General features: G+C 50.2%; 1 protein-coding gene across 2 annotated transcripts in view; it reads right to left on the bottom strand.

The window, feature by feature from the left end:
* Lrrc20 (leucine rich repeat containing 20) overlaps positions 1–18,114 on the bottom strand; it is an 88,876-nt gene that overhangs the window by 12,301 nt on the left and 58,461 nt on the right. For both annotated transcript variants that reach the window (XM_051153116.1, XM_051153115.1), the window contains exon 4: positions 14,260–14,427. In XM_051153116.1, coding sequence (XP_051009073.1) covers positions 14,260–14,427 — 168 coding nt within the window. The remainder of the gene's footprint in view (positions 1–14,259; positions 14,428–18,114) is intronic.

The raw sequence follows: 18,114 nt of genomic DNA, 5'->3' as shown, positions 1-18,114 counted from the left end.
TTTTTATGAAAGAAAAGCACAAGATAACCCCAGGATCTCTCTTTAGTGATCCTTCTTATCATCATTCTGGTTAGTCAGGAAGTACTCGGCCACTACAGCTCCACACACACAGCAAACCCCCGTTCCTGAAGGTGACATTGTTCGCAAAGCTGCCTGTGTATCACCAAACCTCATCGCGAACCCTGGATCCCTCAGCCCTCCGGCAGCAAGCTTCTTCTGCACTGTTTCCAATGGTGTCCCTTTGTTTTTCCATTATCCATAATCTGGAAGTTCCAATTTACCATGACCACGTCCATGTTCATGTCCAGGAGCCACGTCTGACAGCAATCTGACCTCTCAGGACACTCAACAGCCAACCTTCCAGCCGGACACAGCCAGTGCTCTAAACCCTTGAGCCATTTCTGCAGCCCCTCTTTTTTTTTTGAGACTAAGACTCCAGCATAGGGTTGTAAGCCCCTTTCATTCTTGCTTCTACTAGGCTTTCAGCTTCTATTCCACACGATGGCACATAAGATGCTACGGGCTCAACAAGGCATTCTGGGGTAGCTTCTGTCTCCTTCATCTAACCCTGGAGGTCCTATGATACGAGGTTCTAGAAGCCCTCATGAACCCAAAGCAAAATTCCTTAAAGTCTCCGGGTGTGGTGGTGTTCACGTATGATCCCAGCACTCGTGGGGCTTCCTGAGGGGCTAGGGGTATATATAGTTCAGCTGGCAGAGTGCTCGCCTGGCATGCCGGAAACTCTAAGGTGTACGCCTAGTACTGCAAACAGCTAATACCAGGTGTGGTGGCACACATCTGTAACTTCAGCATTTGGGAGGTGGAGGCAGGAGGATCAAAGTTTAAAGGGCATCCTTGGTAAAGCTATGAGGGACCCTATCTGTCACAAATGAAGGGAAGGTCTGAGGCAGAAGTATTGAGACTCTGAGGCCAGCCTGGGACACATACTGAGCAAAAACCTGAGCAATTCACTTAAAATTTCTCATGGAGGTGGGTGGGAGGGCGTTAGCCACGGGCTTCTTTTGCAAAGCTTTATGTATTAGGTGGGGACTGTAGGAAAGAGTTAACGATCCTTACTGGGAAAGATCCCTGTCCGAACCAATGCCCCACCTCCCTGGTACTCCTTGAAGTGTAGGGGCCTCCCTAGGCTCTATCTACTGACAGGAGGCTTAAGTAATCAGCTACAGCAACACGCAAGCAGGCAGAATTTACAGACATCACTGCCCTGAAGTCAGTCTGGCTTCACCTTGCTGGTCGTTAGCATTATTGACTGATAGCTTGGGGGGGGGGGCTGGGGGGGGGCCAGTGCGACCAGCTGAGAGGCAACATGATAAAATACCATCTCTCTGAGTTAATGTTCTTCACCTGTGTGGTCCCTGTGGCCCAAAAGGATGCCAGGAGGAGAAGGAGGAGGAGGAGGAGGAGGAGGAGGGAACTGGGCCCAGGGAAGTGTCGAGGGGTGGTGAGTTCCCAGCACAGTTAATTAGCCGAGACTAGTGTATGCAGGATGAGTGTGGATTCTTGGGAATCCAGGCTGGCCAGAAGCGGGCCTGGCTTCACACCTAAGTCTCACAGCCGCTCTTGATGCCTAGAGGCCAAACCAAGTAAGATGAAGGACATTCCGTAGAACCCAGCTTCACATCCCACTCATGATGCCACAGATGTTTTCTTCAAGGCTATCAAATACAAATAACCGAAACACTAAGAATGTAACGTTTATATAATTCCCGGTTGTGTCATGGTTCTTCTTGCTATAGGTAGTTTATTGTATATACGTGTAATGATATAAATGTATATGTTTAAAAAAAAAGATGCCACAGACAAGCAGATAAACGCAGGTGACCCAGCAGGGAGAGGGAATGGTGCCTAGGACAGGCTGGACCACACTCATGGTCCTCAGACGGTGACAGTGCTGGATGGAAAACAGATGAGGGAAGAGACTAGGCCTCTTCCGTGTCCCCAATGCTTCAGGGAGGAAGCCAACAGAAACAGACTAGTCCCACAAAAGTGGGTCTCAGATAATCCCTCATATTGAGCTCCAGTCTTGGGGGAGGCTGTTTATGATGGAGAGTTCTAATCCCACTCCCGAAGAGACGATGGGTGGGGGTGTGGGGGATGCTGGAGGCTCCCAGGCCTGTGGTATGCATATGTTCATATATGTGAGTGCCTGCACACGCATGTAGAGGCCAGAGTTCAACATCAGATGTCTTGCTCTATGGCTCCCATCTTATGTTTAGAGACAGGGCTTTCCATTGAACCTGAAGGTCACCCATTTAGCTAAGCAGGCTGCCGGCCAGTGAGCCTCAGGGTGCCTGTCCCTGTTTCCTCAGAGCTAGGGTTATAGGTGTGCAATACCATGTGATAGTTAATGTTAGACGTCAACTTGACACACCTGGGGAGAGGGAACCTCACTAGAGGAGTCACCTCCATTAGACTGGTCTCTGGGCATGTCTGTGGAGCATCTTCTTGATTGCTAATTGATGAAGGCGGGCCTAGCCCACTGTGAGCAGTACCATTCCTTAGGCGGGTGAGCCTGGGCTGTTTTCTCCTTGGTTTCTGTTTCAGACTCCTCCCCTGAGCACTGGCCTCGCTTCCCCTCATGATGAACTGTAACCTGTAAGCTAAAACAAGCTCTTTCCTCCCTAAATGGCATTAGGTCATGTTGTTCATCACAGCAACAGAGAGCAAACTGGGACAGCCATGCATGGTTTTTTTTATATGGGTGCTGGGATTTGAACTCAGGTTCTTACGTTTGCAAGGAAAGCCTTTTCCTGAGTGAGCTAATTCCCCAGCCCCTGTGTGTACTTCGAGAGGGTCTCCTCAGGCTTACTAGGTAGCTGAGGATGGCTTTGAACTCCATAAGGCTGGGGTTATAGAATGGACCACATGCCATGGTGCCTGTGTTTTAACCTCCCTCTTTGAGCCGGCCCTTGTGCCTCACAGGCTGTTGGGTGTGGCCACTGGCATATTAAGTGGACCAAAAACTGCTTTTCAGGGAGGGAGTTACAGAGGGGCACATGGTGGGCAACCCTTTGGAAAGGATGAGAGGGGACGGCAGTTTAAGGATCCAGAACAAACCAAGACCAATCTCTTACCTACGCACATACGCAACCTGTCTAAGAACAGCCCTGACTTCCATCTCACCCTCCTCACTACAGGCTGGTGGGAAAGGAGGGCAAGTGGACAGTGAGGAGGGCCACCAGTCACATAGCCTCTCCTTCCAGACTCTTTGTACCCAGCTCTGACATGCAATCAATTCTGCTCCGACAGTTCTCTTTAGAGATAACAATTGGTTTCTGGAGAGCAGAGCGATGGGAGCTCAAGTCATCGCCCACCCACACCTAGCAGCTCTCTCGGCTCCTGGCCTGGCCTGCTCGCCCTCCTCTGGGCAGTCCCAACCCTCCAGGGCTCTGGCTTGGGCACTCAGAAAGCATGGCAATTTCTCAGTCTCTCAAGTGTCTGTCACTCCCTCCCTTGGAGCTGCTGGACTCTTAATTGGAGGGCTGGAAATGCATAATGGCTGTCAGAAGCCCAATGCCTAGGATGGTGCGGTGACAGGCTGAGGGGAGTGGGAGAGGGAGAGGGAGAGAGGGAGGAAGAGAGGGAAGGGGAGAGAGGAGGGGTAATCAAAGTAGGGAGTTTGGGAGCCAGGGTGGGCAGCATAGCATCATGCCTGGGGTCCAGGAGCTGGCTCGGTGAAGGAAGATTCACAGAGCCCAACTCAGTTACCATCTAGCGGAATGTCAGCTCCCCTGACCACCAGGCTTATTGTTCTTGTCCTGAACTACACGCTTCCCCAGAGGTTGTCAGGGGGTGGGGGGTGGGAGTGTGGGCGGGCAGAGGTCTAGTTATAGCTTTTCCCGGGGGCTAAAATGAGACTGTCTGAATTTACCAAGTGTTTCCAAGTAGAAAAAAAACTCTATGCCCAGGGCAGAAGCATGCTTATTGATGGAGGTTCTGGTCTAGCTCAGCTCCAGTCTTGCCTGCACACTGAAATCATCTGGAGCATTAATTTATTTTCTACTGTATATGGTGTGTGTGTGCGTGTGTGTTTTCCTGTATCCACCTCCTGCCTCTCTGTAGATGTGCTGAGATTACAGATGTGCCACACAACTGCCTCCGGCTTTATGTGGGTTCTGATGCTTGGGATTTGGGTCATCACACTTGCTCAGTGAATGCTTTATCCACTGAGCCATCTTCTCAGCCTCATCTGGAGAAGTCACGCATCATGATTCCACCATGAGCTAGATCCTAGTCCAGCTGGTGTGGAATATGATCTGGACTCGGTGTGTTTAAAATGCACTGGATGATGTGAACGTACAATTTCCGCGAGGACCACCTCTCCTCTCCATGAGGATTCACAAGAAGTTGGTGAAGTTACTCATGGGGGTGTGTCCATCCTGGGATACTGTCCTATTACCTCCCTGTGTGCAACCAAACAAATAGGAGCAGGCAGGAACTGGCAGGATGTGCCTCCAAAGCCTGCCTTACACAGTCTCTTCTCCCTTTCAGCTACAGTTCTGTGCTTGGACCACAGCTTTCCCGGAGGCTCTCTGCTCTAGAGGTCCATAGAAAATGTCCCGCTTTCTGTGCAAAGTGCTGGCAGGAATGACATGAGGGAGCATGGGTTAGAACCCTTGCTCAGCCCAGGTGTCGTGACCGTCTCTCTGTTTTGAAAGGTTGGGGTGGTGGGGGTTGAATGGGGGAGATTTGCTTTCGTTTACATCAGTGGCTGGTACAAAGTTAACATACCCCGCCTAGACTCCAATGTCTGTGGCTCCAGCATGCTGCTTCTGCTCTGGGCAGACATCCTTGCAAGGCTGGGCTTACAGGCTTGGACCATCCCACAGCCCTCTAGCACCCTACACACAGCCAAGAGTGGGAGGTATTGGAAACTGGTGGATAAAAGGAGCATGCGGAAATCACTACATAAGCAAAATAACCTTGAATTCCTGATCCTCCTGCTTCTACTTCTCAAGTGCTGGGCCTAGAGGTAGATGTCATGACACCTAGTTTATATGGTTCTGGGGCTTTGTACATGCCAGGCAAGCACTCTACCAAATGAGCTAGCAATCCTCCCAGCCCAGTGTGAGCCTTCAATCACGTTTTCAACAAGTGTCAAAGAACTTCTTGCTATGTGCCTGTGTGCTGCCAGCAAAATGCCTATAGCATCTTGGTTAACTGGAGGTGCTTGTACAAACAGTGGCCAGCAGAGAGAAAGCCATTCAGGCAGAGACTGTGTGTAGGAAAGGTATTTTGCCTAGACATGGCCGTGCTAGTCCCCTGTGGTTGCCCCTGTGCAGGGTCAGGGCTGCAAACAGGTTCTTCTCTCCCTTGGCCTCGGAAACCAGGACTTCTTTGTACTAACTGGTTGTTGAATCCTATTTGCTGACGCCACAGCTGTGGCCAGCAGGTATTCCCCGTACTGTCTGTCCAGTAATTACCTCCTGACAGAATCGATACCTGTACCAACACAGACACAAATCCTAGCTCCGCAGGTGCCAGGCAAGTGAGTGAAATGTATCAACTGTGCACACAGCAAACCATTCATTACCTGGGAGGCCATGCCACCCTTCCTGGTCCTGGGATGCTCCTGCACAGCCATCAGGTAGGACTGGATCTGGAAAATTCCAAATTCCATGCCCAGGAAGATAGCTCCCTTCCCCCTGAGGCAGGCTTGGAGATGCAGGGTTAAGAGGGGAGGATGAGTTTGGCTTTGCCCTTTAAGATGTGCCAGGCCAAGGGTTCGTGCCTGGCCAAACCCTTGCCAGGATTGAAAGCTGGGCACCACGACCCCCCTCTCTCTTAAATGCTAAGAGACCAATTCCAATCTCCACCTTTTCAGTGGTAAGTGTGTTTGGGTTCACATGTGTGCAGGTACGTATGTGCACATATGGAGGCCAGAGGACAATCTCATGTGGCATTCTTTGCATGCCGTCCATCTTGGTTTTTCAAACAGGGTTTCTTACTGGCCTGGAGCTCACCAAATATGCCAGGCTAGCTAGTACCATGGAGCTGCCTGTCTCCACCTCCCCGATGATGGGATTACAAGCACATCCACATGCCCATGTGTGTGTGTGTGTTTGAGGTCAGAGGAACTTGCAGGAGTTGGTTCTTTCCTTCCACCTTGCTGACGAAAGTGATCTGGTGGGGCTGGAGAGATGGCTCAGAGGTTAAGAGCACTGTCTGTTCTTCCAAAGGACCTGAATTCCATTCCCAGCAACTACATGGTGGCTCACAACCACCTATACTGGGATCTGACGCCCTCTTCTGGCGAGCAGACGTAGATGAAGATAGAGTGCTTATACACATAAAATAGATAAATAAATCTTTTTTTTTTTTTTTTTGATAAATAAATCTTAAAAGAAAGAAAAGAAAGAAGAAAGTGATCTGATGATCATCTCAGGCCATCAGGCCTAACATCAAGTGCCTTTACCCCGAAGCCATCTCACCTGGCCATGATCAGCTTTCTTTTTTTTTTCTGTGAGCTCTGGAGATTGAACTCAGGTCCTCATTCTTGCAAGGGAAGCACTTCGCTAACGGAGCCATCTCCCCAGCTTTCAATCCCTTCTATATGTATGGTGAGGGAAGGGGAAGAGACCCTCATGCTAACAGACTCTTGGTTACCTGCAGCTGACTGCCCTTCTGTGCTGGCCCTGGACTCTTTACAAGGCAGAGCAGAGGCATTCTGTGACCTTGGCCAACTCCCCTGAGGGTTGGCCCCACTCTAACAGCCCAGTGTGGTGACCTGAATGATACTGACCTGGCAGGCTCACCTACTGAGTGCTTGGTCCTCAGTTGGTAGAGCCCTTGGGGAAAGATTAGGAGGCATGGCCTTGTGGGAGGATGTATCTCAGCTTGTGTGGGCTTTAAGGTTTCAAAAGCCCACACCAGCCATTCCAACTAGCTTTTCCTCTCTGCCTCCTGCTCGAGGATCTGGATGTAAATGCTCCCTGTCGTGCTCCCCGCCGTGCTCCCTGCCATTTTGATCATTAACTCTGACCCTCTGGAACTGTGAACCCTAGGAACATTTTCTTTTATAAGTTGCTTTGGTCATGGTGCTGCTTTCACTGCAACAGAAAAATAACTGAGACAACATGGTTACATTCTACAAGCCCTTGTTTGACTTTGTATTACACTACAGGCCACTCCTGAACACAGAGAGAGAGAGAGCTCCCTGCCTGTCAGACAGACACAATGGTCTCATTTAATCTATTGTTCTAGTCACCAGAGGAAATTGCGACACCCACACGTTGAACAAACCTGGAAGGAAAACTTACATTCCTTTGAACCCTGGCAGTTAGGCTTAGCAATCAATGCCACAGCAATAATCCAGTGTCAGGGTTCTGTCTGCAAGTCCCAGGGCCCTGCGCAGCCCAATAATCACCCACTGCCCGAACAAGGCCTTGTAGAAGAGTTTGGGTTCAACCAATTACCCTGTGGCGTCCAGCTCTCCACCCTCATACTTGTCCTCCCCTTTCCCCAGTACCAGGGATTGACTCCCAGGGGGCTCACACGTGCTAGGCAAAGGTTCTGCCCAATGATGCAGAGATAACTTGGTACCCAATAGATCTCCCTTTCCTGATGATAGGAAGCACAAAGTTATTGGGAGCACCTCCTTCTCCTCACCCTCCCAGCGCTGGTCTGATGGTGGTCCAGCCCAAAGCTACCACCACAGCCTATGATGCTTCTGTAAACATCCAAGTTCCCACACACCCCATTTGACCTGAAGTGGCCTCGGTTGTTTCTGCTTCATATATTTCCCAGACAGATGTCTGGGGTACTGGGTGGGACATGTGGTAGGAAGCAGGCTTAGAACCAGAAGTCGAGCGAGTGGGAAGGTTTGTAATCGCTTACCAGCCAGGACTCAAGGGATCCCTTTAAATATACAATTAAATGGGTAACAATCCATTAAGTGTTCACGGAGGAACTTTATTTTTAAATTTTTTATTATTTATTCTTGTTACATCTCAATGGTTCACAGAGGAACTTTACACTTGATGAAATGCATGGCTAGACGTGACAGTGCATGTCTATAGTCCGAGCGTGGGGACTGGGGAGGCTCTGGCAGGGATAAAAAAAATTTAAGAATATGTCTCCAAAAAGTAAATTAACAAAAGGCTGTATATACACAAATATCCCTAATTTTCTTTTTAATTTTTTAAAAATTTTATTTTATGTTTCTGAGTGCTATGTTTGCATGTATGTATGTGTGCCTGGTGTCTATGAGGTCAAAAGGTGGCTCTGAATCTCCTGGAAATGGAATTACAGATGGCTGTGAGCCACTGTGTGGGTGCTGGGAATGGAACCTGGTACGTGAGCAACAAGTGCTCTTAATGGCTGAGCCAATTTTTCAGCTTTTTTTTTTTCTTCTTCAGGGTTTCTCTGTGTAGCCTTGGCTGTTCTAGACTCACTTTGTAGACCAGGCTGGCCTTGAACTCACACAGATCCACCTGCCTCTGCCTCCTGAGTGCTGGGATTAAAGGCGCGCGCCACCACTGAATGGCTCTTATTTTTTTCTTAAACTTTTTGTCTGTCTGTCTGTCTGTCTGTCTGTCTATGTTTCTTGAGTGCGGAGATTAAAGGTGTGTGCCATTACACCGACCCCACCCCACCCCCACTGCACCCGTGCGCTGCACACCATAGTGTACAAGTGGGAGTTGGGGGGACAACCTGTGACAGTTGTTCCTTTCCTTCCACTACATGGGCCCCGGGCATCACATTCAGGTCCTCATGCTTGTGTGACAAGAGCCCCGCTCTGCCAAGCCATCTTACTGGCCCAAATGGCCATAATTTCCTTAAGCGGGCTGTGAAGATATGGACAAGGACCCGTCTTCCTATTTTCGGGTGAGAAAATGGAGTCTCTGCCTTTAGTCAAACGACGTCACACAGTAAATGGTAAACCTGGGGCCCAAACACAGACCTTTAGGTTCCTGTTCCCCTTTAGCACCCTCTGTACCATTGTAAGTGACAGGCAGGGAGGGAGCTGGGGAGACTGCTCAGCTATCCAGCACTCGTCTTTCAAGCATGAGGACCCAAGTTCAGTCCTAGAGCTGGGCATGGCGACACATGCCTGGCTTTGTTATTGTTATTTTTATTAACATTCACTTTTGTTTCATGTGCCTGGGTATTCTGCCTGAATACACATCTGTGCAGCACTTGCATGCAGTGCCTGTGGAGGCCAGGGGGGATGGTTCCCTTGGAAGCAGACTTAACAGTTTGTGAGTTCTCATGTTGGTGCTGAGAATTCAACCTGGGTCCTCTGGGAGAACAGCTGGCGCTCTGGACCACTGAGGAGCCATCTCTCTGGGACAAGGCCTCCACAGGCAATCCCAGAGCTGAGGAGGTAGAGACAGCCAGGTTAGCCTACTTCCAGAGCACTGAGATACCTCACAGGGTAGTGTGAGTGAGGTGACTCAGCAGGTGCCTTAGGCAGGGTTACCACGGCTGTGATGAAAACACCGTGATCAAATCAACCCGGGGGAGGAAAGGGTTAATTTGGCTCATGCTTCCACATCACTGAAGGAAGTCAGGACAGGAACCCAAACAGGGCAGGATCCTGGAGACAGGAGCCACAGAGGAGTGCTGCTTACTGGCTTGCTTCACAGGGCTTGGCTTGTGCAACCTGCTTTCTTATAGACCCCAAGACTATTCCCCAGGGGTGACCCCATCCACAACGGGCGGAGCCCTTCCGATTTACTCGATAAATTCAGAAAATGTCTAACAAGCGTCAGTAAAGCCTGATCTTTTTTTGAAGGCAATCCCTCAGGTAAGATTCCCTCTAATCAGATGACTCTAGCTGTTGTCGCGGTGACATAGAAGGCAACTGGCACAGCAAGTAAAGGTCTCAAACACTAGGCAAGACCTCTGCCACTGAGCTGTAGGCCCGGCTCCTGTTTGTTCAATTTCTTTTTTGTGAGGGAGTAGGGACAGGGTCTCCTGCAGTTCAGGCTGGCCTGGAATTCACTGTGTAGCCGAGGCTGTTCTTGAACTCCTCCCAAGTGCTGCTGGAATTACAGGCCTGCTACCACGCATAGCTAGTTATCAAGTCTTTAACAAGAATGGGTTTTCCTATGATCCTTTGCTCTCTGCAACATTGTGGGTGAAAAACAACAACAGAATTAAAGGTCACGGAAAGCCAAATTTTAACTTAACTCAGAGTCCCCTGCTTCGCAAATGGAAGTCGCTGAAACATGCGATTTTTCTCCTCACCCCCACATGTTCCAGCACTGAATTGCTAGGCAGCAGCAAGTGCTTACGAGTGAGCACGCAATGCTGTTGTGCTCCCTCTGCTCCATGATCCACGTGCTCGCTGGGGCCCACATGTAGATCCCTGAGGTGGGAATAGCTGACTCATCGTCTTGGGACTGGTGCCCAGTCAGAACTCACACCACTGCTCAGTCAGACTGAACACTCCACCCCTCCAGGAGCCTCTCTGGAGCATCCTGGGAGTCCCTTCCCTAAAAGTACGTGGACTGCTACTTGCCTGCCTCCCCAGAGTCCCCTCTGCGCTGGGGCCCTAGCGTCTCTTTCTCCTTGGTGGCTGTGTCCTTTTCAGCACTGTATTGGGTCCACACTGACACCTGCAAGCCCCAAGGTCAGGACATGAAGACCCTGCCTCTCCAGACACTGTATTTCCCCCAAGCAGTTATATTCATAAATACTTAACACGTCTCCACAGAGACTCAGTCCTCCCGACCTGTACATTTTCAGTCCACAATTCAATTGGCCTTAGACCAAAACCAGGCTGGCCTCGAACTCACAACGATCCCCCTGCCTCTACCTCCCGAGGGCTGGGATTAAAGGCGTGCGCCACCACGCCCGGCACTGCTGAGTAAAAGCTTTACAGTAACTCACAAAATCTCAAAGATAGCTGGGTGGTGGTAGCGCACACCTTTAACAGCACTCAGGAGGCAGAGGCAGACAGATTGCTGTGAGTTTGAGCCTAGCCTGGTCTACAAAGTTAGACCAGGACAGCCAAGCCTACACAGAGAAACCCTGTCTCGAAAAACAAAAACAAAACAAAACAAAATCTCAAAGATATATATTTCTGGGACAGACAAGATGGCTCGGAGGGTGAAAGCACCAAACCTAACGAGTATGATCTCCAGGACCTACATGGTGGGAAAGAGAATCCTCCCCCATCTTCTCTCTCTTCCTCCCTTCCTCCCTCTTTTTTCTTTCCTTTCTTCATAGCCCTAGCTATCCTGAAACTTACTACGCAGACCAGGCTGGTCTTGATTTCAGAGATCTGTCTGCCTCTGCCTCCCAAGTGCTGGGATTAAAGATGTGCACCACCGTGCCAGGCATGACGGAACCAACTTTCTGCAGGTTGTTCCTAGCCCTTCTCATGTGCTCTGGGACACACACTCCAACCCCCTTAACAACTAAGTAAATAAGTGTAATAAAAATCCCATGGTAAAAGGTTTTTTTTGTTGGTTTTCTGGTTTTTGTTTTTCAAGAGATGGTTTCTCTATGTAACAGTTCTGGCTGTCCTGGAACTCACTCTGTAGACCTGGCCGGCCTTGAATTCACAGAGATCCATCTGCCTCTGCCTCCTGAGTGCTAGGGTTAAAGGTGTGTGCCACCACTGCCTGGTAGGCAAAAGGTGTTTTTTATTTGTTTGTTTGTTTTAAAGACATTTCTCATAAAAATTTGGCTTTATTCTTTTCCAACTCTCTTTTAACATTCTAAGGGGAAATAAGTCACTTTAAAGGCATCTATCTCAAGCTCTGACTCCAGTTACTCTGTGAGGCCCTGTGGGAGATGCGCACAAGCTATCGACCAGCACAAAGCTCATTCCCGTGGGAGGACCTGTGGTCCTTGTGTTTGTTTGCTTGCCAACAGCCCACCAGCAGACTGTGCTGGGGCTTGCCTCACTCCAGAAGCGCTATGGAGGATGTGGTTTGGCCTTCCCACTGACTTAGAAGTAGAAAAGCCACTGAGTAACATGAGTGGACCAAGGAGAGGTAGAGCTGGGGCGACTCAACAGGGTGTGATGGCTGCCTCACTCCATCCACTCCCTCTCTTTGGGTGAAAACAGGCAAGGCTCCTGCATGTAATGGCTACCTGAGGTCAACTGGGCCGCTTCCTCTAGAGTAGCTGCTGCTCGACAGAGACAGCTCTCCTGGCCAAGCATGCAACAGGGACTTGGCTGCGAAGGCTAGTTGTAGCTCTCAGACCTTCAGCTTCTCCATCTGTCTAACGAGGATATGCATCACGGACCTGTTAGGCCGAGAGCACACGTGACGTCATGACTGTCACTCCATAGAAAGGCAGAGACGCATGCAAGTGACAGTGAGCCAAAGTGGCTCATCCTTGCTGTGCGACTGCTCTGCTGAGGGACACTGTCAGGCCTGAGGGAGAGGACACATAAAAAATCTGGACCCCTGGTGTACCTGGTTTAGTCACAAGTCACTTAATGAGCTGCAGCCAGCACAGATATTTAGTCTGCTCCGCAGTCTAGAACAGAAACAGACCCTTTTGGTTTTTCCCTTATCTCTGACCACCTTCTTCTGGGGTGGTCAGAGATGACCAGATAACCAGGCGGCCACTGACAACATATCACTTTTCACTCTGAGAGCTGCCCGGCACTTGTCCTGACTCACCTGCTCAGCTCTGGACTTGCCACTGACCATAGGAGCCCTTGCCTGGTGACTAGCTCCTTTGGATCAGCTGCAGGAAGAAGCAGAGGCACAGGTTTGAGGGCGCAAGCAAAAGGCAGAGAAAGAGGCATAGCCGGAAACGAGACAGAGAGCTCAGCAGAGGAGGTATAGGTGGAAACAAGACAGAAGCTCAGCACAGCTTGGGTGATTGGGGTGGTGCAGAAGGGAGACCTCGCAGTGAGAGGGTACCCTAGGGATGCTCTTTCTGCTTAGAGACTGTACAGAGGACCAGGTGACTAGTGAGCCAACTCAGGCCAGGCTTCTCAGGGACCCCAGGCCTTGGGAGTGCCCATAGCCAAAGCCTTCTGAGGCCAGTGTTGGGACCCTTCTCACAGACACAGAGCTGAGGCTCCTAAACATGGGTCTTTCTTCTGCTGTCTCTCTCCATGCAACCTGATGTGCTCTTGTGATGCTCTGACACTTATTTTGCTCGCTGCTCAAAGAACAGATCCAGGGGCCAGTGAGATGCTTCAGCCAGTAAAGGCACCTACTGCCAAGACTGATGACGTGGGTTCAAGCCCCAATAAGGACATGGTAGAAGGTCAGAACTAGAAGAGCTAATCCCCACAAGTTGTCCTCTGACCCTATATATATTCTGTAGTGGGCACACATACGCGCGCGCACATACACACGCATACATGCGCGCACGCACAAACACACACACACACCATAAATAAATAAATATAATTTTAAAATTAAAAACAATAACAAAACAATAGACCTAGAACTAAAAAGGTCAGCTGGTCTCACCTCTTCCCAACCCTGGCCGGGGCAGAAGTCTTGCTCGCAGCATCCTGGACATTCAGGCACGCACTACCACACAAGGCAGGTACTGAGCACAAGACATTTCCCCTGCTGCAGCCCAAACCACTTGAGAGGCCATTGCCTTTAATCAAGTGGCATAAGGGGCCATAAAAACACTTAGGAAAAAAATAAGAGCAGAATTGAAGCTGACTGGAGGTAATACAGTTGACACGGGGACAACAGGAATGGTAGAGGCACAGTGAGAGGGTGAGACGGGGCCAACAGAGCTAAGAGCCAAGGAGATGAGGGCACAGAGAGCACAATGAATGCCTGCTCTCTCTAGGGACCGCAGGGCTCTGAGCTAGTGAGGACACTTGGTTCTGTGAGGCCCTGGTGTGACAGACAGGCACTGAGTTGAGAGGAAGGAGGGCGCATTCCAAATCTAGGCAGAGCCCCACCTCCTGTTTACAAGAGCGGATGCTTTCTCTTGGTGGGGGCCCTGAGAAACTGTTTTAAGCATGCTTATCCTGTGGCCCCTGCTCAGCCATAAAAGGGCTTATGGCTGAAGGGGCTTGGGGGACAGCCTAGGGTGGCATATGAAGATCTAGGAATGGGGCTTGAGGCCCACACTGTTCTGAGAAGTTTGGGACCATGTTACAGGGTCCAGGAAAGCACAGGCTACTGCTGAAAGTCTGAGCTAGCACCTGGCGGAGGGCAGGGCCGTACAGTGGTTATCTTCCTAGGCTCAGGCGTCTTGGCCCAGCGAACTCAAGCCTCCCCTGTGCCTACAGAGAGTAAATTCCAGCGCTCTACTCTACACAGAGCCCCAGACAGCAGTGGTCACACTCACCCACTATCCCATTCTCCTCCAGGTTGATGGTTTCTAGCGCGGGCAACGTGGTCAGCTGCTCTGGAAAGTCTTGAAACTGGTTCCGGGACAGGTTGATGGTCTTGAGGTGCTGCAGGCTGCTGACCTCGTTGGGGAGGCGATAGAGGTAGTTGCCTTCCAGGTGTAGCTCTGCCACAGGAGGGAAGAAGAGAAAGTTAGGCGGGGAGGAGCCTGCCCAGAGGCCACCAGGACTGTGGCTGGTGCTCAGGCCAGGACAGTGAGAAAGCCCCTCGCCTCACAGTAAGGCCCCAAGAGGATGGTGCCAGGCCCGTTTGCTCCACCACTGCCCAGGGCTATCTGTCTTTGAGCAGAGGTACCTCACTTTCTCTGTGTAGGAGGTTCTCCTGACAAAGCTGGGCCCAAAGATCCAAGTATGACTGTTCTCTCAGATAGGCCTTGTGGGATGTGTTGAGATATGTCCCCCAAAGTGTCACAACCTTTCTTCAAGGCTCTCCTTGTCCAGGACTGCTGGGGATAGCCCAGTTCTGCCATGGGCCCTTGTTCCCCACCCAACTACTACCAACCAGATGTGAGTAAGTGAGTCCCCTGGAGTGGTCACTATGAAGGTGATCAGTGGCCTGTGCAAGGGACCCTCATGAGGAAGCCTGGACATCCCTGAGATATGGACCAGGGCACAAGCTGAAGCTGTAAAGCTTCAAGAAAAAGGCTCCCAGGCCAGGCATGGTGGCACATGCCTTTGATCCCAACACTCAGGAGGCAGAGACAGGTGAATCTCTGTGAGTTCAAGGCCAGCCTGGTCTACAGAGCAAGTTTTAGGATAGCCAGAACCGCATAGAGAACCAACAATGGAAGGAAGGAAGGAAAGAAGGAAGAAAAAAAGGAAAGGCTCCCCCTATCTGCGGTGAGAACTGTCCTGCTGCTACATGCCACACTTGAAATTTTTTCCTGCCTTTTAACTCTAACTCATAAAAAACAAGACCCATCAAGACCCTGAGATGGCAACAGTAGCACCAAAGAAAAGCAAGGAAATAATGACCACAGACAAAAGGAAGTGGCTTCATTCTAGGGAGGCAGGGATACTGGGGGGGGGGGGGGGGGGGGGGGCACCTGAGGAAGCTTTGCAAAACACCGAGAACGTTCCACAAGCCTTTTTACTTTGTGACGACTCATTTAGCTATGTCCATTTCATATATATTTCTGTCTTTTATTCTATTCAGCGAAAAACAATAAAAATAGCCAGGCGTGGTGGCGCACACCTTTAATCCCAGCACTCGGGAGGCAGAGGCAGGCAGATCGCTGTGAGTTCAAGGCCAGCCTGGTCTACAAAATGAGTCCAGGACAGCCAAGGCTACACAGAGAAACCCTGTCTTTAAAAAAAAACCAAAGCAAACCAACAACAACCATAAGAGCCCAATAAAAGTATAAGACAGATATAACTATGTAGCTATAGAATAACTGTCAGAAATACAGGTAAATAAGATACGCTGCAGTACAGCGAGGAAGGAAGGAAAGGCTCCCATAGGGGCCCTCAAACAGAAAGAGGCAAAAAAGACAGAACCAGGATGAACACAATGGAGAACACTAAGCAAGTCTATGACAGGGGAATCAGGAGCCACTGCTCGAGTGCAAACGCCAAACCTGGCCACCTCCAGAGCTCTAATCAGTTCACACAGAGAAAGCAATAGGAGATGGAGAGAACAGGGTCTTTGTTTCTGGAGTGGGGACAGGCCACTTGGTGAGCAACGCTATTCACGTGTGACCTTACAGTAGCCTGTTTCTCTATGACACAAGTGCCCCAACTCTGTCTGACACGCAGGAAATGTCACATCACGTCCCTCTGCTCTTCTACCCAGAGCCAAGTCTATGGACACGTGAGCAACACAGTCACACAGGGCCCCATTCTGTCGAGGTGTAATGCCCATAGGTTTTGAGACTCAGTTTCATCGCATGGCCTCACACATGAGATCCTCCTACCTCAGCCTCTCAGGTTCTGGGATTACAGGTGTGTCCACTGCAGCTGGTTCCCAAATGCCACCTTGAAAGTCTTCATCATTGTACTGAACTGTTTTAAAAGCAGCCCAGAGTGGTGATGTCTGGGAACAGGTAGGCCTACCTTCATCGTTGAGTTACCTGCAGCCTCACTTCCCTTTCCTTAGGGCCCCAGGATCTGCCTGCCCGAGCTAGGCTTTGCCCTGGACTTCTGCAGCCCTCCACCTCCAGTAGGGAGCATCAGAGCCAGGCTTGTGTACCCTGTGCTGTTTCAGGCTGGAACATGGTGGCTGTTCCTCCTGGGCAAGGGGGCCCGGGGACCTTGGGCTGCAGTACTATAGTGTACCTGGTGTAGGAGGCCAGTTGGAGACTGAATCTTGGCAGAAGTGACCCTGGCCATCCCTGCCCCAGGTACTAGATACCAAACAGATCTCAGTACCCAGAGTTGATGGAGAGCTGGAGTATTCTGTCTGCTCAAAGTTAGGGGGCTCTCAGTTAAGGGAGACACCTGGACAGTGTGAAACATAGCAGTTTGGCAGAACTGAACATGTACATACTGGCACCTGGCATCATGGGTGATCCTGGGCAGGGAATGGCCGGCTTCTTTTTCCTTTAACCTGCCTGAGCTCGGCTGGACTCAGTTCTTTGGCCCACTCACAGCACTTCTGGAAGCCAGCGATAAAGCACAAGTTGCTTAATTCCAGGGTTTTGCATGCACGCTAGTTGCTCCTGTGACTGCTCTCCAGACAGGTTTTGTGTGACATGTAGATAGATGGTGCGATTCACCCTAACTCTTTCTTTTTTCTCACTTTGACATTAGATAGCAAGTGAAAAGCAGCGTGGCAGGCTACATGAGAGGCGGCTACAGAAGGCTATGTAGTGATTTCACAGCACTTCCCCCAGAACAGAAGTCTAGTGCTCCACCTCTGCAGCTGGCCCAGCCTGCCTGTGCGCCATGGTCTCCTGGGGCTCCTGGGATGCGGACCTGGGCTGATGGCCTGCTCTGAGATCCCTACAGCCCACCTTAGGGACTGCCACAGCAAGGGTTCAGAACCCTGTTCCTGTAGTGGAAGTTTTGGTTTCTTTAAAAACTCAATTATGTTATGTAAACAATGTTTTTGTTTTAATCCCAGGTGTGGGATATGGGGCTGCCTTAGTTTACCCACAGCAGATGACAGCCTCATGTGGGGCGTGGCCTTGGCCAGCTGAAGGAAGTTTACTTCTGACGACTGGAGGGGTATAAATACCAGAGCCCACAGATAGGAGGTTTGAGGGCACAGATGGAGGACCAAGGCTGCTGGTTCTTCCTGCGTCTGCATTTGCTGTTTGCTGTTGCCGGACTGCTAGATAACCTGATGACTGAGATTGGTATTTTCCTAAAAAACCTTATGACCCTAGCCAGCAAGAAGTAGCTGAGAGAGCTATGTCCCTTTTCCCTTCTAACCTTCTTTCTCTCCTACCTAGGATTGCGGGGTTGGAAGGGAGGTAAAGGCTTAAGGAACTCCAAATAAGAGTTTAAAAACTAACACAGGGCCTCTGTACACACACATATACACAAACACTCATACACAGGGCCTCTGTACCTACACACATATATATGCACACACACACACACACACACACACACACTCATACATAGAGCCTCTGTGCCCACACACATAGACACACACATAGGGCCTCTGTACATACACACACACACAGACACACACTCACACCACACTGTAAGTCCTCTGCTGTGCTCTGATAAGACAGGACCTGCATTCAATTCTTTTTTATTTCTATGTCCCTTCAAGGCTTATGTGGCCACTCAGTACCCAATGGGTGATAGGAGGGGATGTCACATGGTGCCTCCCCGTGTCCTATTTT

This window comes from Acomys russatus, chromosome 11, assembly GCF_903995435.1.
Source record: "Acomys russatus chromosome 11, mAcoRus1.1, whole genome shotgun sequence".
Classification (NCBI taxonomy): domain Eukaryota; kingdom Metazoa; phylum Chordata; class Mammalia; order Rodentia; family Muridae; genus Acomys; species Acomys russatus.
Note: the sequence above shows the minus strand (reverse complement) of the source record. Positions and strands in the feature narration are given on the sequence as shown.